We start from the raw sequence: 13,525 nt of genomic DNA, 5'->3' as shown, positions 1-13,525 counted from the left end.
GGTCCCTCAGCCAGCTAGTGGTAGGCCCAGAAGTAGAGGGGAGTCAGGGTGGACTACACTTTGTAAGCCCAGGATAGAGCACCACCCCTCCCCAAGTGCCCTTTCCCTTAACTGGAAGAGCTCTCTTTTCATTTGTTTTATACATTTATAAATGGAGCGTCTGCCATGGTTTTCTTTAAAGCCAGAGTTTTGTGGCTAAAGAAGAATTTGCAAACTCCAGGCCTGCAGAACAAATTTGACCTTTGCAGCCTCCTGCCCTTCTGCCCTCCTGCCGTTAGATCTCCCACCGTGCTTCCTCCTGAGATGCCCTCTCCGGGCATTTCAGCGGACCAGATGCTTCTTCGGTGAACCAAAATGCTTCTAAGGCATTTTCCAGATCTAGAGGCAGAATGAGTTGTACTTCTCTGCTTGCTCCTCCTGCAGAAGGCCCATCCCTGTGCCCTAGAGGCACTCTTGCTCTTTCTAAGTAGTGGCTGACGAGTTTGTCTCCACCACTGGGCTGAGCCTCTGGGGAAGTTAGACCAGGCCTGCCTTCTCTCTGGAGCTCCTCAGCCTGGCCCAGGATCTGGCACAGAACTCAGCGGCCTCAGCCAGTGCTTGATGAATGAATGCACACCAAGTGCAGAGGCGGGTGCTCAGAACCAACTGGCTGAGTGCAGAAGCCTGAGAACAAACTAGCGTGTACTCAGAGAACCCCATGAATGTGAGACAGAGATGATCAGATGTATTAATCACTGGTTTGGAAAGGAATTAAAATATTTCCATAATATAGTATGGTTCTTTTCTAAAACAGATGTGCCCTCGTTTCATAAGGAAGTAATTAGGTGTATTTGATTAAAACATTCATAATTGTTATCATTTATTCAAGGCTATTATATGCTGTTCTTTATTGGTACTTTATGTATGTGTTGTGTCTGCTTCTCCCCGTCACCCTGTGAGGTGTTTTTATTGCCTTCATTTTAGAAATGAGGAATCAGCTTCCGAGTAATAGACATAGGAATGCAACAGGTCTGGGTGACTTCATACCAGTGCCTTTCCATCAGCCCAGCTGCTTCTGAACTTGTTTTTGAGATACCTTTCAGCCCAACACCCTGAACCAGCATGCATATTCCCTTCCCCTCAGCCCTCTCTGTGCCCGCCCCCACCCCCGCATTCTGCTCTCCATTTCCTTAGATTATTGCCTCTGTACTTGCATCCTGAAACTGAAATGTTTTTGTCACTGTCAATAATTGGATACTATTATGTGTGGAATAGTGTTAATAGTATACTAATGTCACCTTTATATTAAGAAATACAAAATAATATTGTATTAAAGCCAAATTACATATATTTTAATTTTGTTTTCTTTATACAGCCTTTTACTCCTAAGATTTCTTTGAGTCCCAATGTATATATTTTTTAAAAGGTACGGTTTTTTCTTCATGTAAAATGTAAATGTAATAATGTAGTGAAAAGGAAGTTTGTTAGATAAAATTTTTTATCTTATTAAAGGTTGTCTAAACAGTGGAATATCTATTTCAAATTATATATGAAATATAAGATTGAAATAGCTCTCTTTAGAGAAGTTTAAGAGGTTTTTTACAAACTGAGATTCATTTATTTTCTGCCCCTCCTAGTATTTCAGCAGGATTAAGTTTTTTGAATCAGTGGATCAAGTTTTAATTTTCCTGTTCCTTCCTTATACCGACATATGCTTTGGCAGAACAAAAAAGAGACCTAAACATGTCAGCATGATTTTTGTTCAATGAATTAAAAACCATAAAAGTAACAAGATCTGATCCAAATCCCTAAACTCCTGACATGGTGGTTTTGTCCTTTTCAGTCCCAAGATTCATATTACTGACTTTGAAAAGCTTTCTGCCTGGAAGCAGCAGCAATGGCAGCAGTACATAATTTATTTGAAATAGATTACAAGGGGTGGGCAGCACAGAGGAGGGGAAAGCACACAGGCCAGAGAGATCTGGATTTGAATCCCAGGCCTGTCAGGCCCATGTGCAAGTTGCTTAACATCTGTGAGCCTCAATTTCCACATTGGAAAATGGGGGGATGAGAATCTAGCTGGAAGAGTTGTTGTGAGGGTCTGTGAGGTGCAGTACTTACAGTACTCACCTGGCAGAGATGGGCTTAATAATGGCAGTAATCAGGATCATTTCTATTTCGAGAATACCTTCAAATAGCTGAATCCAGAAGGATTGATTTATAATGCAGCCGTCCACTTTGTCTTCAGAGCTCATTTTTTCTCAAAATTCTTTAATTTTTTTTCTCATCCTGTCAGGGAGAAAAATAGCAGGTAGATGCCACTAAATCTTTTAACATCTTCTTGCCACTGCTTCACATGGAACATATACCCAGAACGTGGGCTTGTCCTTACCAAGTAAGAACCACACTGATTTGAGGGTCAGGAACCATATGCCAGTGATGTCCATTTCAGGACCCAGGGGGCAGGGGAATTTTGTCATACTAAGAATATTGCCATTTGAGACGGGTCAGCCTGGGTTTGGCCCAAACTTCTTGGGCTTCATTTTCTTCATCTGTAAAATGGGGCTCAGGATCTTGCAAGACCCTCCATGGTATGGCTTTCCAGCCTCTTTTCTTGTCACTCTCTTGTTATCCATGCTCCAGTAATTCCTCAAATGAAACATCGTCTCTTTACAGCTTAAAGCCTTTGTACGTGCTCTTTCTTCCTCCTGGAAGCCCCCCTTGCCGTGCCAGCATGGGCAACCTGCACTCATTCTTCAGATCCTAGTGTGTGTATTAGTCAGGACAGGTGGGTTATGCTGTAGTAACAGGCAACCCCTAAGTCTCCGTGGTTTAGCATAGAAATCTCCTTCTTGCCCAGGCTGCATGATGGGCGCTGTTGATCGTGGTTGCTCTGGGACCCGCGCTGATGGGCGCCCCATCTCCGCTTGTATTGCAGCCAACAGAAACAAATGTGGCGGAGCCCACACTGGCTCCTAATAACGCTCCTGCCCTGAGGTGACCCCCCTCATTTCTGCTCACATTTCATTGACCAGTGCAAGTCCTGGTGCCACACCAGACCTTAGAGGGGAGAGGAAAAAATGCCTTCTTACTGGAAAGAATAAGAACCAGAACACTAGTGAGCAGACCCAAACACTCCCGCATTTAGGGATTATTTTTTCAGGAGAGTCTCCCCTACTTGCCACCTGCCCGAGCTCGGACAGTTCCTGGCGAGTTAGGGGAGCTGCTTTAGTGCTCCTATGGCACCTTGCACTTCGCTTCCCTTGCCACGGCACGTCCCACACTCCTGTTGTGTGTCTTTACTCACCTCTCTCCCTGGCTGAGCTCCCTGAGAGCCGAACCAAGCTCAGTCAGTGTTCACCGTAGTACCCTCATGCCCGGCCCTGGTTGTGGTAGGTGAGTAGCCCTCACTGTGTAGAGGACAAAGAAACAAAGGCGGAGCCAACTCGCGGGGTTACTTTGCTGGGTTGTTGTGATGAGTAAAGGTAAAATAAGAATAAAGTAAGTGCCTTGTGTAGTGGTAAGGGCCAGCTTAGAAGGTGCTTGTGCCAGGGGTTTGTAGGAGGCCCTCCTTGTGCTCGTGGTGGTGCTACGATGGGGAAGGGAACAGCGGAAACGCTGACATTCAGTAAGCACTGACACGTGCCAGACCCTCTCGTGGCTTCTTTGTGGAAGTTAACTGGTGCAGCAGCAGTTCTCACATGTTGGCACTCAGGTTGTGTCTTAGTCAGTCTTGAGGTGATTCATAAGTAATTTGCTATAATAATTAGTAAGATTCTGAAGATTGCTACTTAACTTGTTTTGGGTGATTTAGAGATTGAACGGAGCAATTTCTGTAGCATCATCCACTTGTTTGTGCTTCAGTGGGAGAGAAGGGGGTAGAGTTAGAGCTAACAATTGGTTCCTTTCATTGAGCTCTAAATATGGGCCAGAGTCAGCGCTAAACAGTTTACATGCACTGCCTCTTTATCACCTTACCACATTTTACAGATGGGAACTCTGAGGAGACAAGTCAGTTACGCATGCAGGAACTGGCCAGGTGTGGCCAGGACGCGCTGGCCCAAGCTTTTCAGCAGTCCTCTTGCTGGTTCTCCTCACCTAACTCACCAGGAACTTCACTTGGCCCCAAGCACACCCCTGGGCATGCTTCAGGACCATAAAGATCATCACCGATGGAGAGCAGAGCTACTGACTGCTAAGCTAGTGGACGGAGTGATGTTAAATTCTCAGCTAGCAGCTAATGTGTGGGATGATTTTGTTGAATGTTTTTGTTTGTTTCTTTTCTTAATCAGAGTAACCAGGGAGCACAGGGAAATGCTGGTGAAACTGGCCAAACAGAACACCAACAAGGCCAAGGATTCCTTACGGAAAGTTCGTACCAATGCAATGAATAAGCTGAAGAAATCAAAGGACAAAGTCTCGGAGGACACCATTAGGCTCATAGAGAAACAGGTACTGTTGCCAACAGATGTAGTACTTGTGTGTCTGACCCAGGGAACCATCTGTTCATGTCTGAAGAGAGGAAAATTAAAACAGAGTATCCCTGATTCTTTCCTTGACATGATGAGGATTGGATGAGTCTCTGTTCTGGGCTTAGCCCTGGGAATGTGGAGGAAGAGAAGATGCTGTTGGCTCTTCGCTGGGTTCCAGGCTCAGTGCTGAACACTTTCTATCATTTCATTTATCCTTGTTGCTGCAGAGTCGTGAAGGAGGTCCTGAGCAAACTGAGGTTCAGAGCAGCTAAATAACTTGCTCAAAGTCACATGCTGGTCAATTAGAAATGGATCCCAACGCAGGCCGACTAACTTCAGAGCCTGGGCGCTGATGCCCTTGTGTGTGTGGTGGCTTGTCTGGGTGCTGGCAAGTGAGGCCTTAGCAGTGTGCTTACTGCGCTGAGTGGTAGCACTTGAACAAACTGCAGTGAAATAGTGAGAGACTGGGGGCAGGTAGAATAACACATGCAGAGGTGTGCTGTGTAAAAGAATGTTATGCGGGTGGGTAATTGCAGCGTGAAAATGGCTGAGGCTGGGGAGTGGATAGACACAGCAGCCAGCTGGGTTGGTCAGAGCAGGGCTTGGAGACCAGGCTGAGCAGCTTGATCTCCAGCCTGTGCAGACACTCCCACACTGGCTGTGTAGCTCTGTCAGTCGTCTGTGGCCACGATAATGCTGCATGACAGACCACCTCACAACTCAGTGATTTACAGTATCAGGTTTTATTTCTTAGTCTAATTTCTGTGGGTCAGCTGGGAGTCGCTCTTCTAGGCTGGGCTCAGTGGGCTTGGTTCCAGATGTTGGATTGGGTTCAGGTCTGCTTTGTCTCTCAGTCTTCTGGAGTCAACAAGCTTCCCAGGACATCTTTTCTTTTTTCTTTCTTTCTTTTTTTTTTTTTTTTAAGATTTTATTTATTTATTTGACAGAGGTAGAGAGAGAGAGCACAAACAGGGGGAGCGGCAGGCAGAGGGAGAAGCAGGCTCCCCATTGAGCAAAGAGCCCGACGTGGGACTCGATCCCAGCACCCTGGGATCATGACCCAAGCCAAAGCCAGACTCTTAACCGACTAAGCCACCCAGGCTTCCCCCGAGGACATCTTTTCAACAGCAGATGCCAAGAGCATAAGCCCAGCCATTCAAGTACATTTGAAGCACCTGCTCTTGGTACATCCCACTGGCCAAGCAGATCACACAGGCCAAGCCCAGTATCACCGGGACAGAGAAATATATATGTTTGTGGAGGTCTAGAGGAGAGTATGAAAATTTTTGAACAATAATCGAATCTGCTACAGCATCACGGTCACTTAAGGAGCTTATAAAAATACAGGTTTCTGGGACCCCACGCCCAGAGATTGAGTCAGTGAGTCTGGGGTGGGCGCTGCAGATCTGCATTTTTAAATGCTCCCCACGTGATTCTGATACAGTAAGTTCCTGGAAAGATTTTTTTCCCAGACACTGGGGAGATCACATCTGTGTTTATGAACGATGATTATGGTGGCTGGGTAGAAAACAGATTGTAAGGATCAAGAGTGGAGGCAGGGAGGCCAGGGAGGCTGTTGCGGAAATCCATCCAGGAAATGGTAGCCTGAAGCTAAGAGATATCAGTGGAATTAAGATAGGAAGATGAATTTACCAGTATTTAGGAGATAGAATAGTGTTTAGCATAATATAAAGGGCTTGCCCAAAGCCTCTGCATCCACCACGAAAGCATTATTTTAGGAAGATTGAACATGAGTGTGGGCAGGATGGGGCATAAGGAGGGAAGAGGCTAGAGGCAGGGAGCATGAGTGCTGTTAGAGGGACATCTGGAGGAAGCCGTAAATTAACCAACTGCTCCCCTTCTCCTAGACCAGCAGTCAGAATGCCATTTGTGGGCCAGCCCTAACAATCACCTAGGAAAAAATTTTAGATGGATGCCTGGGCTCTGCTCCTGCATTTACTGATTTTTAGTAGGTCTCCCTAGGAATGTGTATTTTTATTTTTATTTTTTTTTAAGATTATTTATTTGAGAGAGCGAGAATGAGAGAGAGAGAGAGTACATGAGAGGGGGGAAGGTTAGAGGGGGAAGCAGGCTCCTTGCTGAGCAGGGAGCCCGATGTGGGACTCGATCCCGGGACTCCAAGATCATGACCTGAACTGAAGGCGGTCACTTACCAACTGAGCCACCCAGGCGCCCAGGAATGTATACTTTTTTTTTTTTCATTTTGTAAATTAATATTTGTGTGGCCATTGCTTTTTTAAAAAATTTTTTATTGTTATGTTAATCATCATATATTACATCATTAGTTACTTTTAAAAAGCTCCCCGGATAATTCTGCAAAAGCAGACACAGTTGGTAATTAAGGACCTAGAAGCCTTACGGTGTATCCCTGTGATGGTACCAGAGTTAGATCAGGCTAGTTCTGCACATGATGTCCTGTGACCTTGGGGACATTACTTGACTCCTTCTGTAAAAAGGGATTTGTAATTCCTACTGTAAAGGGTTGCTGTGGACATGCTAGAGGCACCATTAGAGTGCCTGATACCTGGACCCTCAGAGTTCCCTTCTTGCCTTCCTTGAACCCTCCTCTTGCCCTGCATCAGCTAAAAGAGGTTCCTAGATTAGGCTGGCCTTTTCTGAGCACCAGTCAGGCCTTGTAGGAGTCTGTCCTTGGCCCTAGCTGGGCCAGCTCCTTGTCCATCCCCAGGAGATTCCGTCTCTGCAGCCAACACTTGACCTTTCCCTTGCTTCTTCGTGGTAAGCCCATGGACCACGGGAAAGTGCCAGGCACTCCTCACTCAACAAGACTGGGCCACTGCCTCAGGGACCAGAGCCCATGTTCCCCGAAAAGGGAAGAATGATCGGGTAAGTAGTACTCTTGATCAAACCCACTTGACGAAGACGTTGCTAGAAGCCTTCACATTAGCACCTCGCTTTTCACCTTCCTCTTCAGATTAGATTCGTTTCTTTAATGCTTATTTCTGTTGACTGTTATTATTTTTCAAAATGAAAATAACTTTATTAGTTTTTTTCTGATACTAAGCTATACATGTTATGTCAATTTTTTTTTTAATTAAGAAGGAAGTAATTGAAATTTTCATCACCCAGAGATGACCATTGTTAACATTCTAGTGCAGACCTGCATGCTCTCTCTGTGAGGACATGTGTAATATTACAAGAGAATAGATCACAGTGTATGTACATAACATACCCAGTGCAATAATCTTTATTATTTAAGATATTATCATTTGAAGATGAGTTCTTACCATTTCTGTTAACAAGTGCCTTTATTGTCATATGGTTAAAAGTGGAGGGAGAAAATCTTCAGGAGACAGACCCAGCACGAGGGTCCAGGTGTCACTTTATTTTGTTCTTTTTCCCTGACAGAAGGCACTAAGCTGGAGTTTTGGGTATGTGGTTTTTGTTTTTGTTTTTTAAATAAGCAAGGAAGGGGGCTGATTGTTGTTTTATTAGAGTTTTTTAAAATGTATTTGTTCACTTTGTTCCTGATTATCCAAGTAATATATGCTCACTGTAGAAAATGTGGAGAGTTCAGAAGACTGTTTTAAAAAAATGGGGAAAAATTCACACCATAAACCCACATTGCAGAAGCAACTGCTCTTAACATTTTGGAGTATTTCTGCTTTCCTTCTTTTTTTTTTAACTACATAGTTTTTAACATGCCTGAATATGTAGTATGCATATGGTTTTGTACTTGGCTTTTTATTTTCTGTTTAGCATTAAAACTATTAGCATTTTCTCGTGTCTTAAAAAAGTGTCTGTAAACAGCCATTTCTGATGGTTACAAAATAGTCTGTCTTGTGGTTATACCATAATTCACTTTCATAAGCCTCTTGTTGGACATTTAGTTTGTTTAAACTTTTTTGTTATAAATAAGGTTGCAGGGAATATTTTTATACGTAAATCTTTGTTGGGATGATTTCCCTAGGATAGAGTCCCAACTGTGGAATTATTGCACAAGGGGAATGCATATTCTTAAGATTCTTGGTATGTACTGCCTAAATCACTTGCAAGGGTTTTAGAATATGTGTATTTTTTAAAATTTTGCCTTTTCTAATCCCCAGCATTTGAACCCAGAATTTTTAATGTGAGTTTGAAATGCTGCTGATCTTGGAAGTATTGCTTTTACTTCTACACTCCACAGAAAAGATTATTTTTTGTATAAACCTATACAACCTTCCTAAAGGATAACATAGCAGTGTATACCAAAATCCATACATTTTTGACTCAGAGGCTTAAGAATTTATCCAAAATAAATTGTCACGAATCTTACCTACAGAGGTGTCTGTTGATGTATTATATATCATAGTAGAAAATTAGAAACTGTCTAAATTTCTGACAGTGGGAAAATAAATTGTATTTACCTCCATTTACTGGGATCTATATAGAGACAGTTATAAAAATATTTTGCAGGGGCGCCTGGGTTGCATAGTCAGTTAGGCATCCAATTCTTGGTTTTGGCTCACGTCGTGATCTGAGGGTTGTGAGGTCGAGCCCTGCATTGGGCTCCACACTCTCTTTCTCTTTCAGATCTTTAAAAAAAATATTTTGCAGAGGCACCTGGGTGGCTCGGTTGGTTAAGCATCTGCCTTTGGCTCAGGTTATGATTCAGAGGTCCTGGGATTGAGTCCCACGTCCGGCTCCCTGCTCAGAGGGAGTCTGCTTCTCCCTCTCCTTCTGCCCCCCACTCATGCTCGCTCTCTCTCTCTCTCTCTCTCTCGCAAATAAATAAAATCTTTAAAAAAATATTTTGCGGACATACTAAGTTTCTTTTGGAATTTATTTTTTTAAGGTAGGTTACACAACAGTATTATAATATGATTCCATTTTTATAATGAAAATTTTCATGTACATAAAAGGATTGGCAGCTTAGGAGTACCTGGCTGGCTCAGTCAGTAGAGCATGTGGCTCTTGATCTTGGGGTTTTGAGTTTAAGCCCCACATTGGTTGTAGATGTTACTCAAAAATAAAATCTTAAAAAAAAAAAGATTGGCAACTTAACCACTTGAGAATGGTGGTCATTAATGCTAGTCATTTCAGGCAATGGGATTATGAACAATTTCAATATTATTCTTTGTGGGATTTTTTTTTTAATGTTCCAAAATTCTTTTGAAGTCAGATTTTTTAAAAACTATATTATAAAAATGTTTCTTCTTTGGTGTATAAAAATGAAGGGCTTGAGTTATAGGTTCTATCCCTATAGTCACGTCTGACACCCCCCCCCCCCCCCCCACACACACACCCAGCTTCCCAACCCGCGGCCCAGACCAGCTCAGCTGAAGAAGGACCGGGGCCTACCCACTCGGGACTCTGACATCTGCCAGCCTGCTGTTTCACCTTTGCTTCAGTTTACTATAAATGGGCCTGCTGAGCATTAAGGCGCTTGGCAGAAACCACCAGTAAATCTGGCCAAGATCCTTTCACTGCCGCCTTATTCTGAGCAACAGTGCTGCTCTGAAGTGAAGCTGGGTGCAAGCAGGCTGAAGGAGGGAGGGGCTCCCGGAGGCCAGGCAAGCAGGCAGGGAGGCCGGCCTGGGTGAGGCAGTGGGTGTTCTGAGCCAGGCCTCTGGGAGGCTGGCTTGCTACCCGCCTGCCCCAGCCCTGCACTTGTGTGCTCCTGCCTTCCCCTGTCCTGGCTCCGCCTCCCACTTTCCTGAAGGAGAAGGGAGCAGATGTGAGGATGACGACCATGATGATATGGTCTTTATGAGGCAGTGGATTAAAATGGAAAGGGCTCTTGCTGTGGAGGCAGGCAGGCCTGACTGGTGCAGATCCCAGCTCTTTCACTTTGCAAAGGTTAGCAAATGGCTTCACCTTTTTGAGCTTCTGTCTCCTCATCTGAAAAGTGGGAGGAGGGGTGCTTATCTCACAGGTTTGCTGAGAGGACCAGATGACAAACATACTTTAAAGTGGCTGGTGTGGTTGCCAGTCCTCAGTAATTGTCCACCCTGTTTGTCCGTCCCATTGCTTTCCCCACCCTTCTCTGACTGAATTCGGGGCTAGGATTGACGGTTGGAATGACCCCCACACAGCTTGCCTGGAGTGAGGAAGGACAGGGCCAGGTGCTGGGGGCGCCTCACAGCGGGTAGCAGCACCAAACTGGCTGTTGGGGTAGGTGACTTCCTGGCTCAGTCACACCACTGACTTTTTAACGTGACCTTGGGCAGATTAGTTAACATTTACCCCTTGGTTTATTCCTCTGTAAAATGGGGATAATACCTGTCTCACCTGCCTTATAGAAGTTATGTGTGGTTGTTGGATTTGGACAAAACCCCTTTGCATACCATGTACGACTATGCAACTGTCAGGTGAAATAGTCAAGTATTCACAGTGTATTAAAGGGACATAGTAACAGCATTTCATAGATTTTGAGGATTATGTGAAATAATGCATATGAAGTTTTTAGCCGAGTACCTGGCACCTAGTAATACTCGGTAAGAGGGAGCTATTGTGCTGTTGTCATTGTTGTTAATCATCGTTTTATTTTATTATTTTTTAAAGGTTTTTTATTTATTTTAGAGGGAGAGAGAGAGAGTGCATGTGCGAGCAGGGGAGGGGCAGAGGGAGAGAGAGAATCTCAAGCAGACTCCCTGCTGAGTGCAGAGCCTGAGTCCGGGCTCGATCTCATGACCCTGAGATCATGACCTGAGCCAAAATCGAGTCAGGTGCTCAACCAACTGAGCCACCCAGGTGCCCCATGTTAATCATCATTATTTAAGAAGTCTGATAAAGATGGAAAAGATGAACTTGCAGGCAGACTGTCCCCAGGGGCACTTTGTGCCTCTAATTTGCTAGAAAGTTAGTAAATATTTTCATTAATTGATTAATTTGAAAAGAAGTCAGGAAGTGATAATAAAAATCAGAGTAGCACAAGCAGCATTTGCATAGCAAATAACCAGTTTAAACCGTGCTTGCATATTCATGAACAAGTTCGACTCGCACAGCTACTCTCTGAGGAAGGGACCGGCATCCCCATTTGATAGATGAGGAAACTGAGATTCAGTGACTTACACGTTGTCACCTCACTGTGAATTTAACTGATATGTGGGTGCTGACCCACATTATCACACTGTTACTCTAGGTACTCTTCCTTCCCCAGTCCCCATTCTTGTCCCCAAACTGCCCTTGCGCCATTTTTCCAGAGTAGGCTTGCTGGAGTGAGTGCTGCTGGGCATCCTGCCACCCACCATGCAAGGCAGCTGCTCTGGGCGAGGTGGGGCAGCATCTGAAAGTCTGTGGCTGAGTGAGGAGGGACCCAGCAGCCATTCTGAGCCCAGCCGCTCTTCCAGCACGCCCAGCAGCCCCCAAAGCCCTGCTTTCCCCTGGCTGTAAAATGTGCAGCTGTTGATTTGGTGAGAGCCTGGTTGTCTCCCTGCCTGGGACCAATTGCTCCAAATCCTTTTTCGTTACTACCCTTCCCAGTGCATTTAGTTCCTAGTTCTTGGCCAAGGCCTGTGGTCTGCAAATAAAGATGTCAAGTGGCCACTGTGCCACTGAGCACACGGATCCTGGGCACCATACTTCAAGGCTTCCTGTCTTTGGTCCCTTTTAGACGTGGGAGGGAAGCTGCAACACTTATTAAATTGTATTGTGTTTTGTTTCTCACCTTTAGTACATGTTTATTTTTGAAAATTTGGAAAATATAGAAAAGCACAAAACTTTGATAATTATTCATTTAGTAAATATTTCCTGAGCACTTGCTATACACTAGGTCTTTTGCAAGATGTGATAGATAGGGGCATGAATAATATATTATCTGTCTTCCCATCACTAAAAGATAAAGACCATTAGTATTTTCACATGTTTCCTTCCATTTTTAAGAAATGTGCATTTTTTTACATACTTGAGATCATTTCTACTATGTATATGCACAATTTTGTATCCTGCTTTTTCTTTAAAGATAACATGAGCATTTTCCCATGATATTATAAAGAATATCTTTAACATTATTTCCTTTTTTCTGATTACAAAAGCAATCCGTACTTGCTATAAACATTCAAACATTTCAGAAATATGTGCTGGAATGTTATTCATATTTATACCCTTTCCATAAAAAGTAGATAGTCTTAACCATTTTTTTTAATCTTAACCATTTTTAATGGTTGTATGTATTCAGCTACTTCCCTGTTCTGTCACTTGAGATTTTCTGATTTTTCATTATTAAAAATAAAGCCTAGGAGCGCCTGGGTGGCTCAGTCGGTTCAGCGTCTGCCTTCGGCTCAGGTCACGATCCCAGAGTTCTGGGATCGAGCCCCGCATCAGGTTCCCTGCTCAGCGGGAAGCCTGCTTCTCCTTCTCCCACTCCCCCTGCTTGTGTTCCCTCACTGTGTCTCTCTCTGTCAAATAAATAAAATCTTAAAAAAATAAATAAATAAACCCTAGATGGGACATCTGGGTGGCAAAGGTGTTTAAGCATCAGACTCTTGGTTTCGGCTCCGGTCGTGATTGGTTTGGGCTTGGGTTGGGATCTCAGGATCGTGAGATTGAGCCCTGCGTCAGGCTCCACACTTGGTGTGGAGTCTGCTTGAGACTCTCTCTCCCTCTGCCCCTCCCCACTGTCTCTAAAATAAATAAATAAATCTTAAAAAAAAAAATAAAGCCTAGATAAATATCTTTGCATATGGAACTTTAGAAATTTTTTTCAGATTCCATTCATGTGGTAATTTCCCAGTTGAGAGATTTGGGGGGGTTAAAAAATGGTGTGGACATTTGCATCAATTTGAATTCCTATCACTGATATATAAGCTTATCCATTTTACCATAGCTTTCTGGCATTGAATATTGTAATTAAAAGCTACAACATCAAACTTTATTAACTACGATAACGGAATTATATCTTGTTTTAATTTGCATTTCTTCAGTGTCTGTTGAATTTTCCATGTTTGTTAACCAGATGTATTTCTTCTTTTTTCAAGACTTTTTTTTTTCCTGCTTAATTACTGGGATCTTAATAGTCTTTATATACCAGAGTGTCGGAGGTGTAGGAAATTCTAGAGGGTCATTAAGTGACCGATAAGGCTGGCTTCTCTGTGTTCTATAATAATAGTTAAGAA

At 43.7% G+C, this 13,525-nt stretch overlaps 1 protein-coding gene across 3 annotated transcripts in view; it reads left to right on the top strand.

The window, feature by feature from the left end:
• MRRF (mitochondrial ribosome recycling factor) overlaps positions 1-13,525 on the top strand; it is a 58,000-nt gene that overhangs the window by 37,268 nt on the left and 7,207 nt on the right. For all 3 annotated transcript variants that reach the window (XM_027614992.2, XM_027614990.2, XM_027614991.2), the window contains one exon: positions 4,272-4,431. In XM_027614992.2, the coding sequence (XP_027470793.1) occupies positions 4,272-4,431 (160 nt within the window). The remainder of the gene's footprint in view (positions 1-4,271; positions 4,432-13,525) is intronic.

Source organism: Zalophus californianus, chromosome 13, assembly GCF_009762305.2.
Source record: "Zalophus californianus isolate mZalCal1 chromosome 13, mZalCal1.pri.v2, whole genome shotgun sequence".
Taxonomy (NCBI): domain Eukaryota; kingdom Metazoa; phylum Chordata; class Mammalia; order Carnivora; family Otariidae; genus Zalophus; species Zalophus californianus.
Note: the sequence above shows the minus strand (reverse complement) of the source record. Positions and strands in the feature narration are given on the sequence as shown.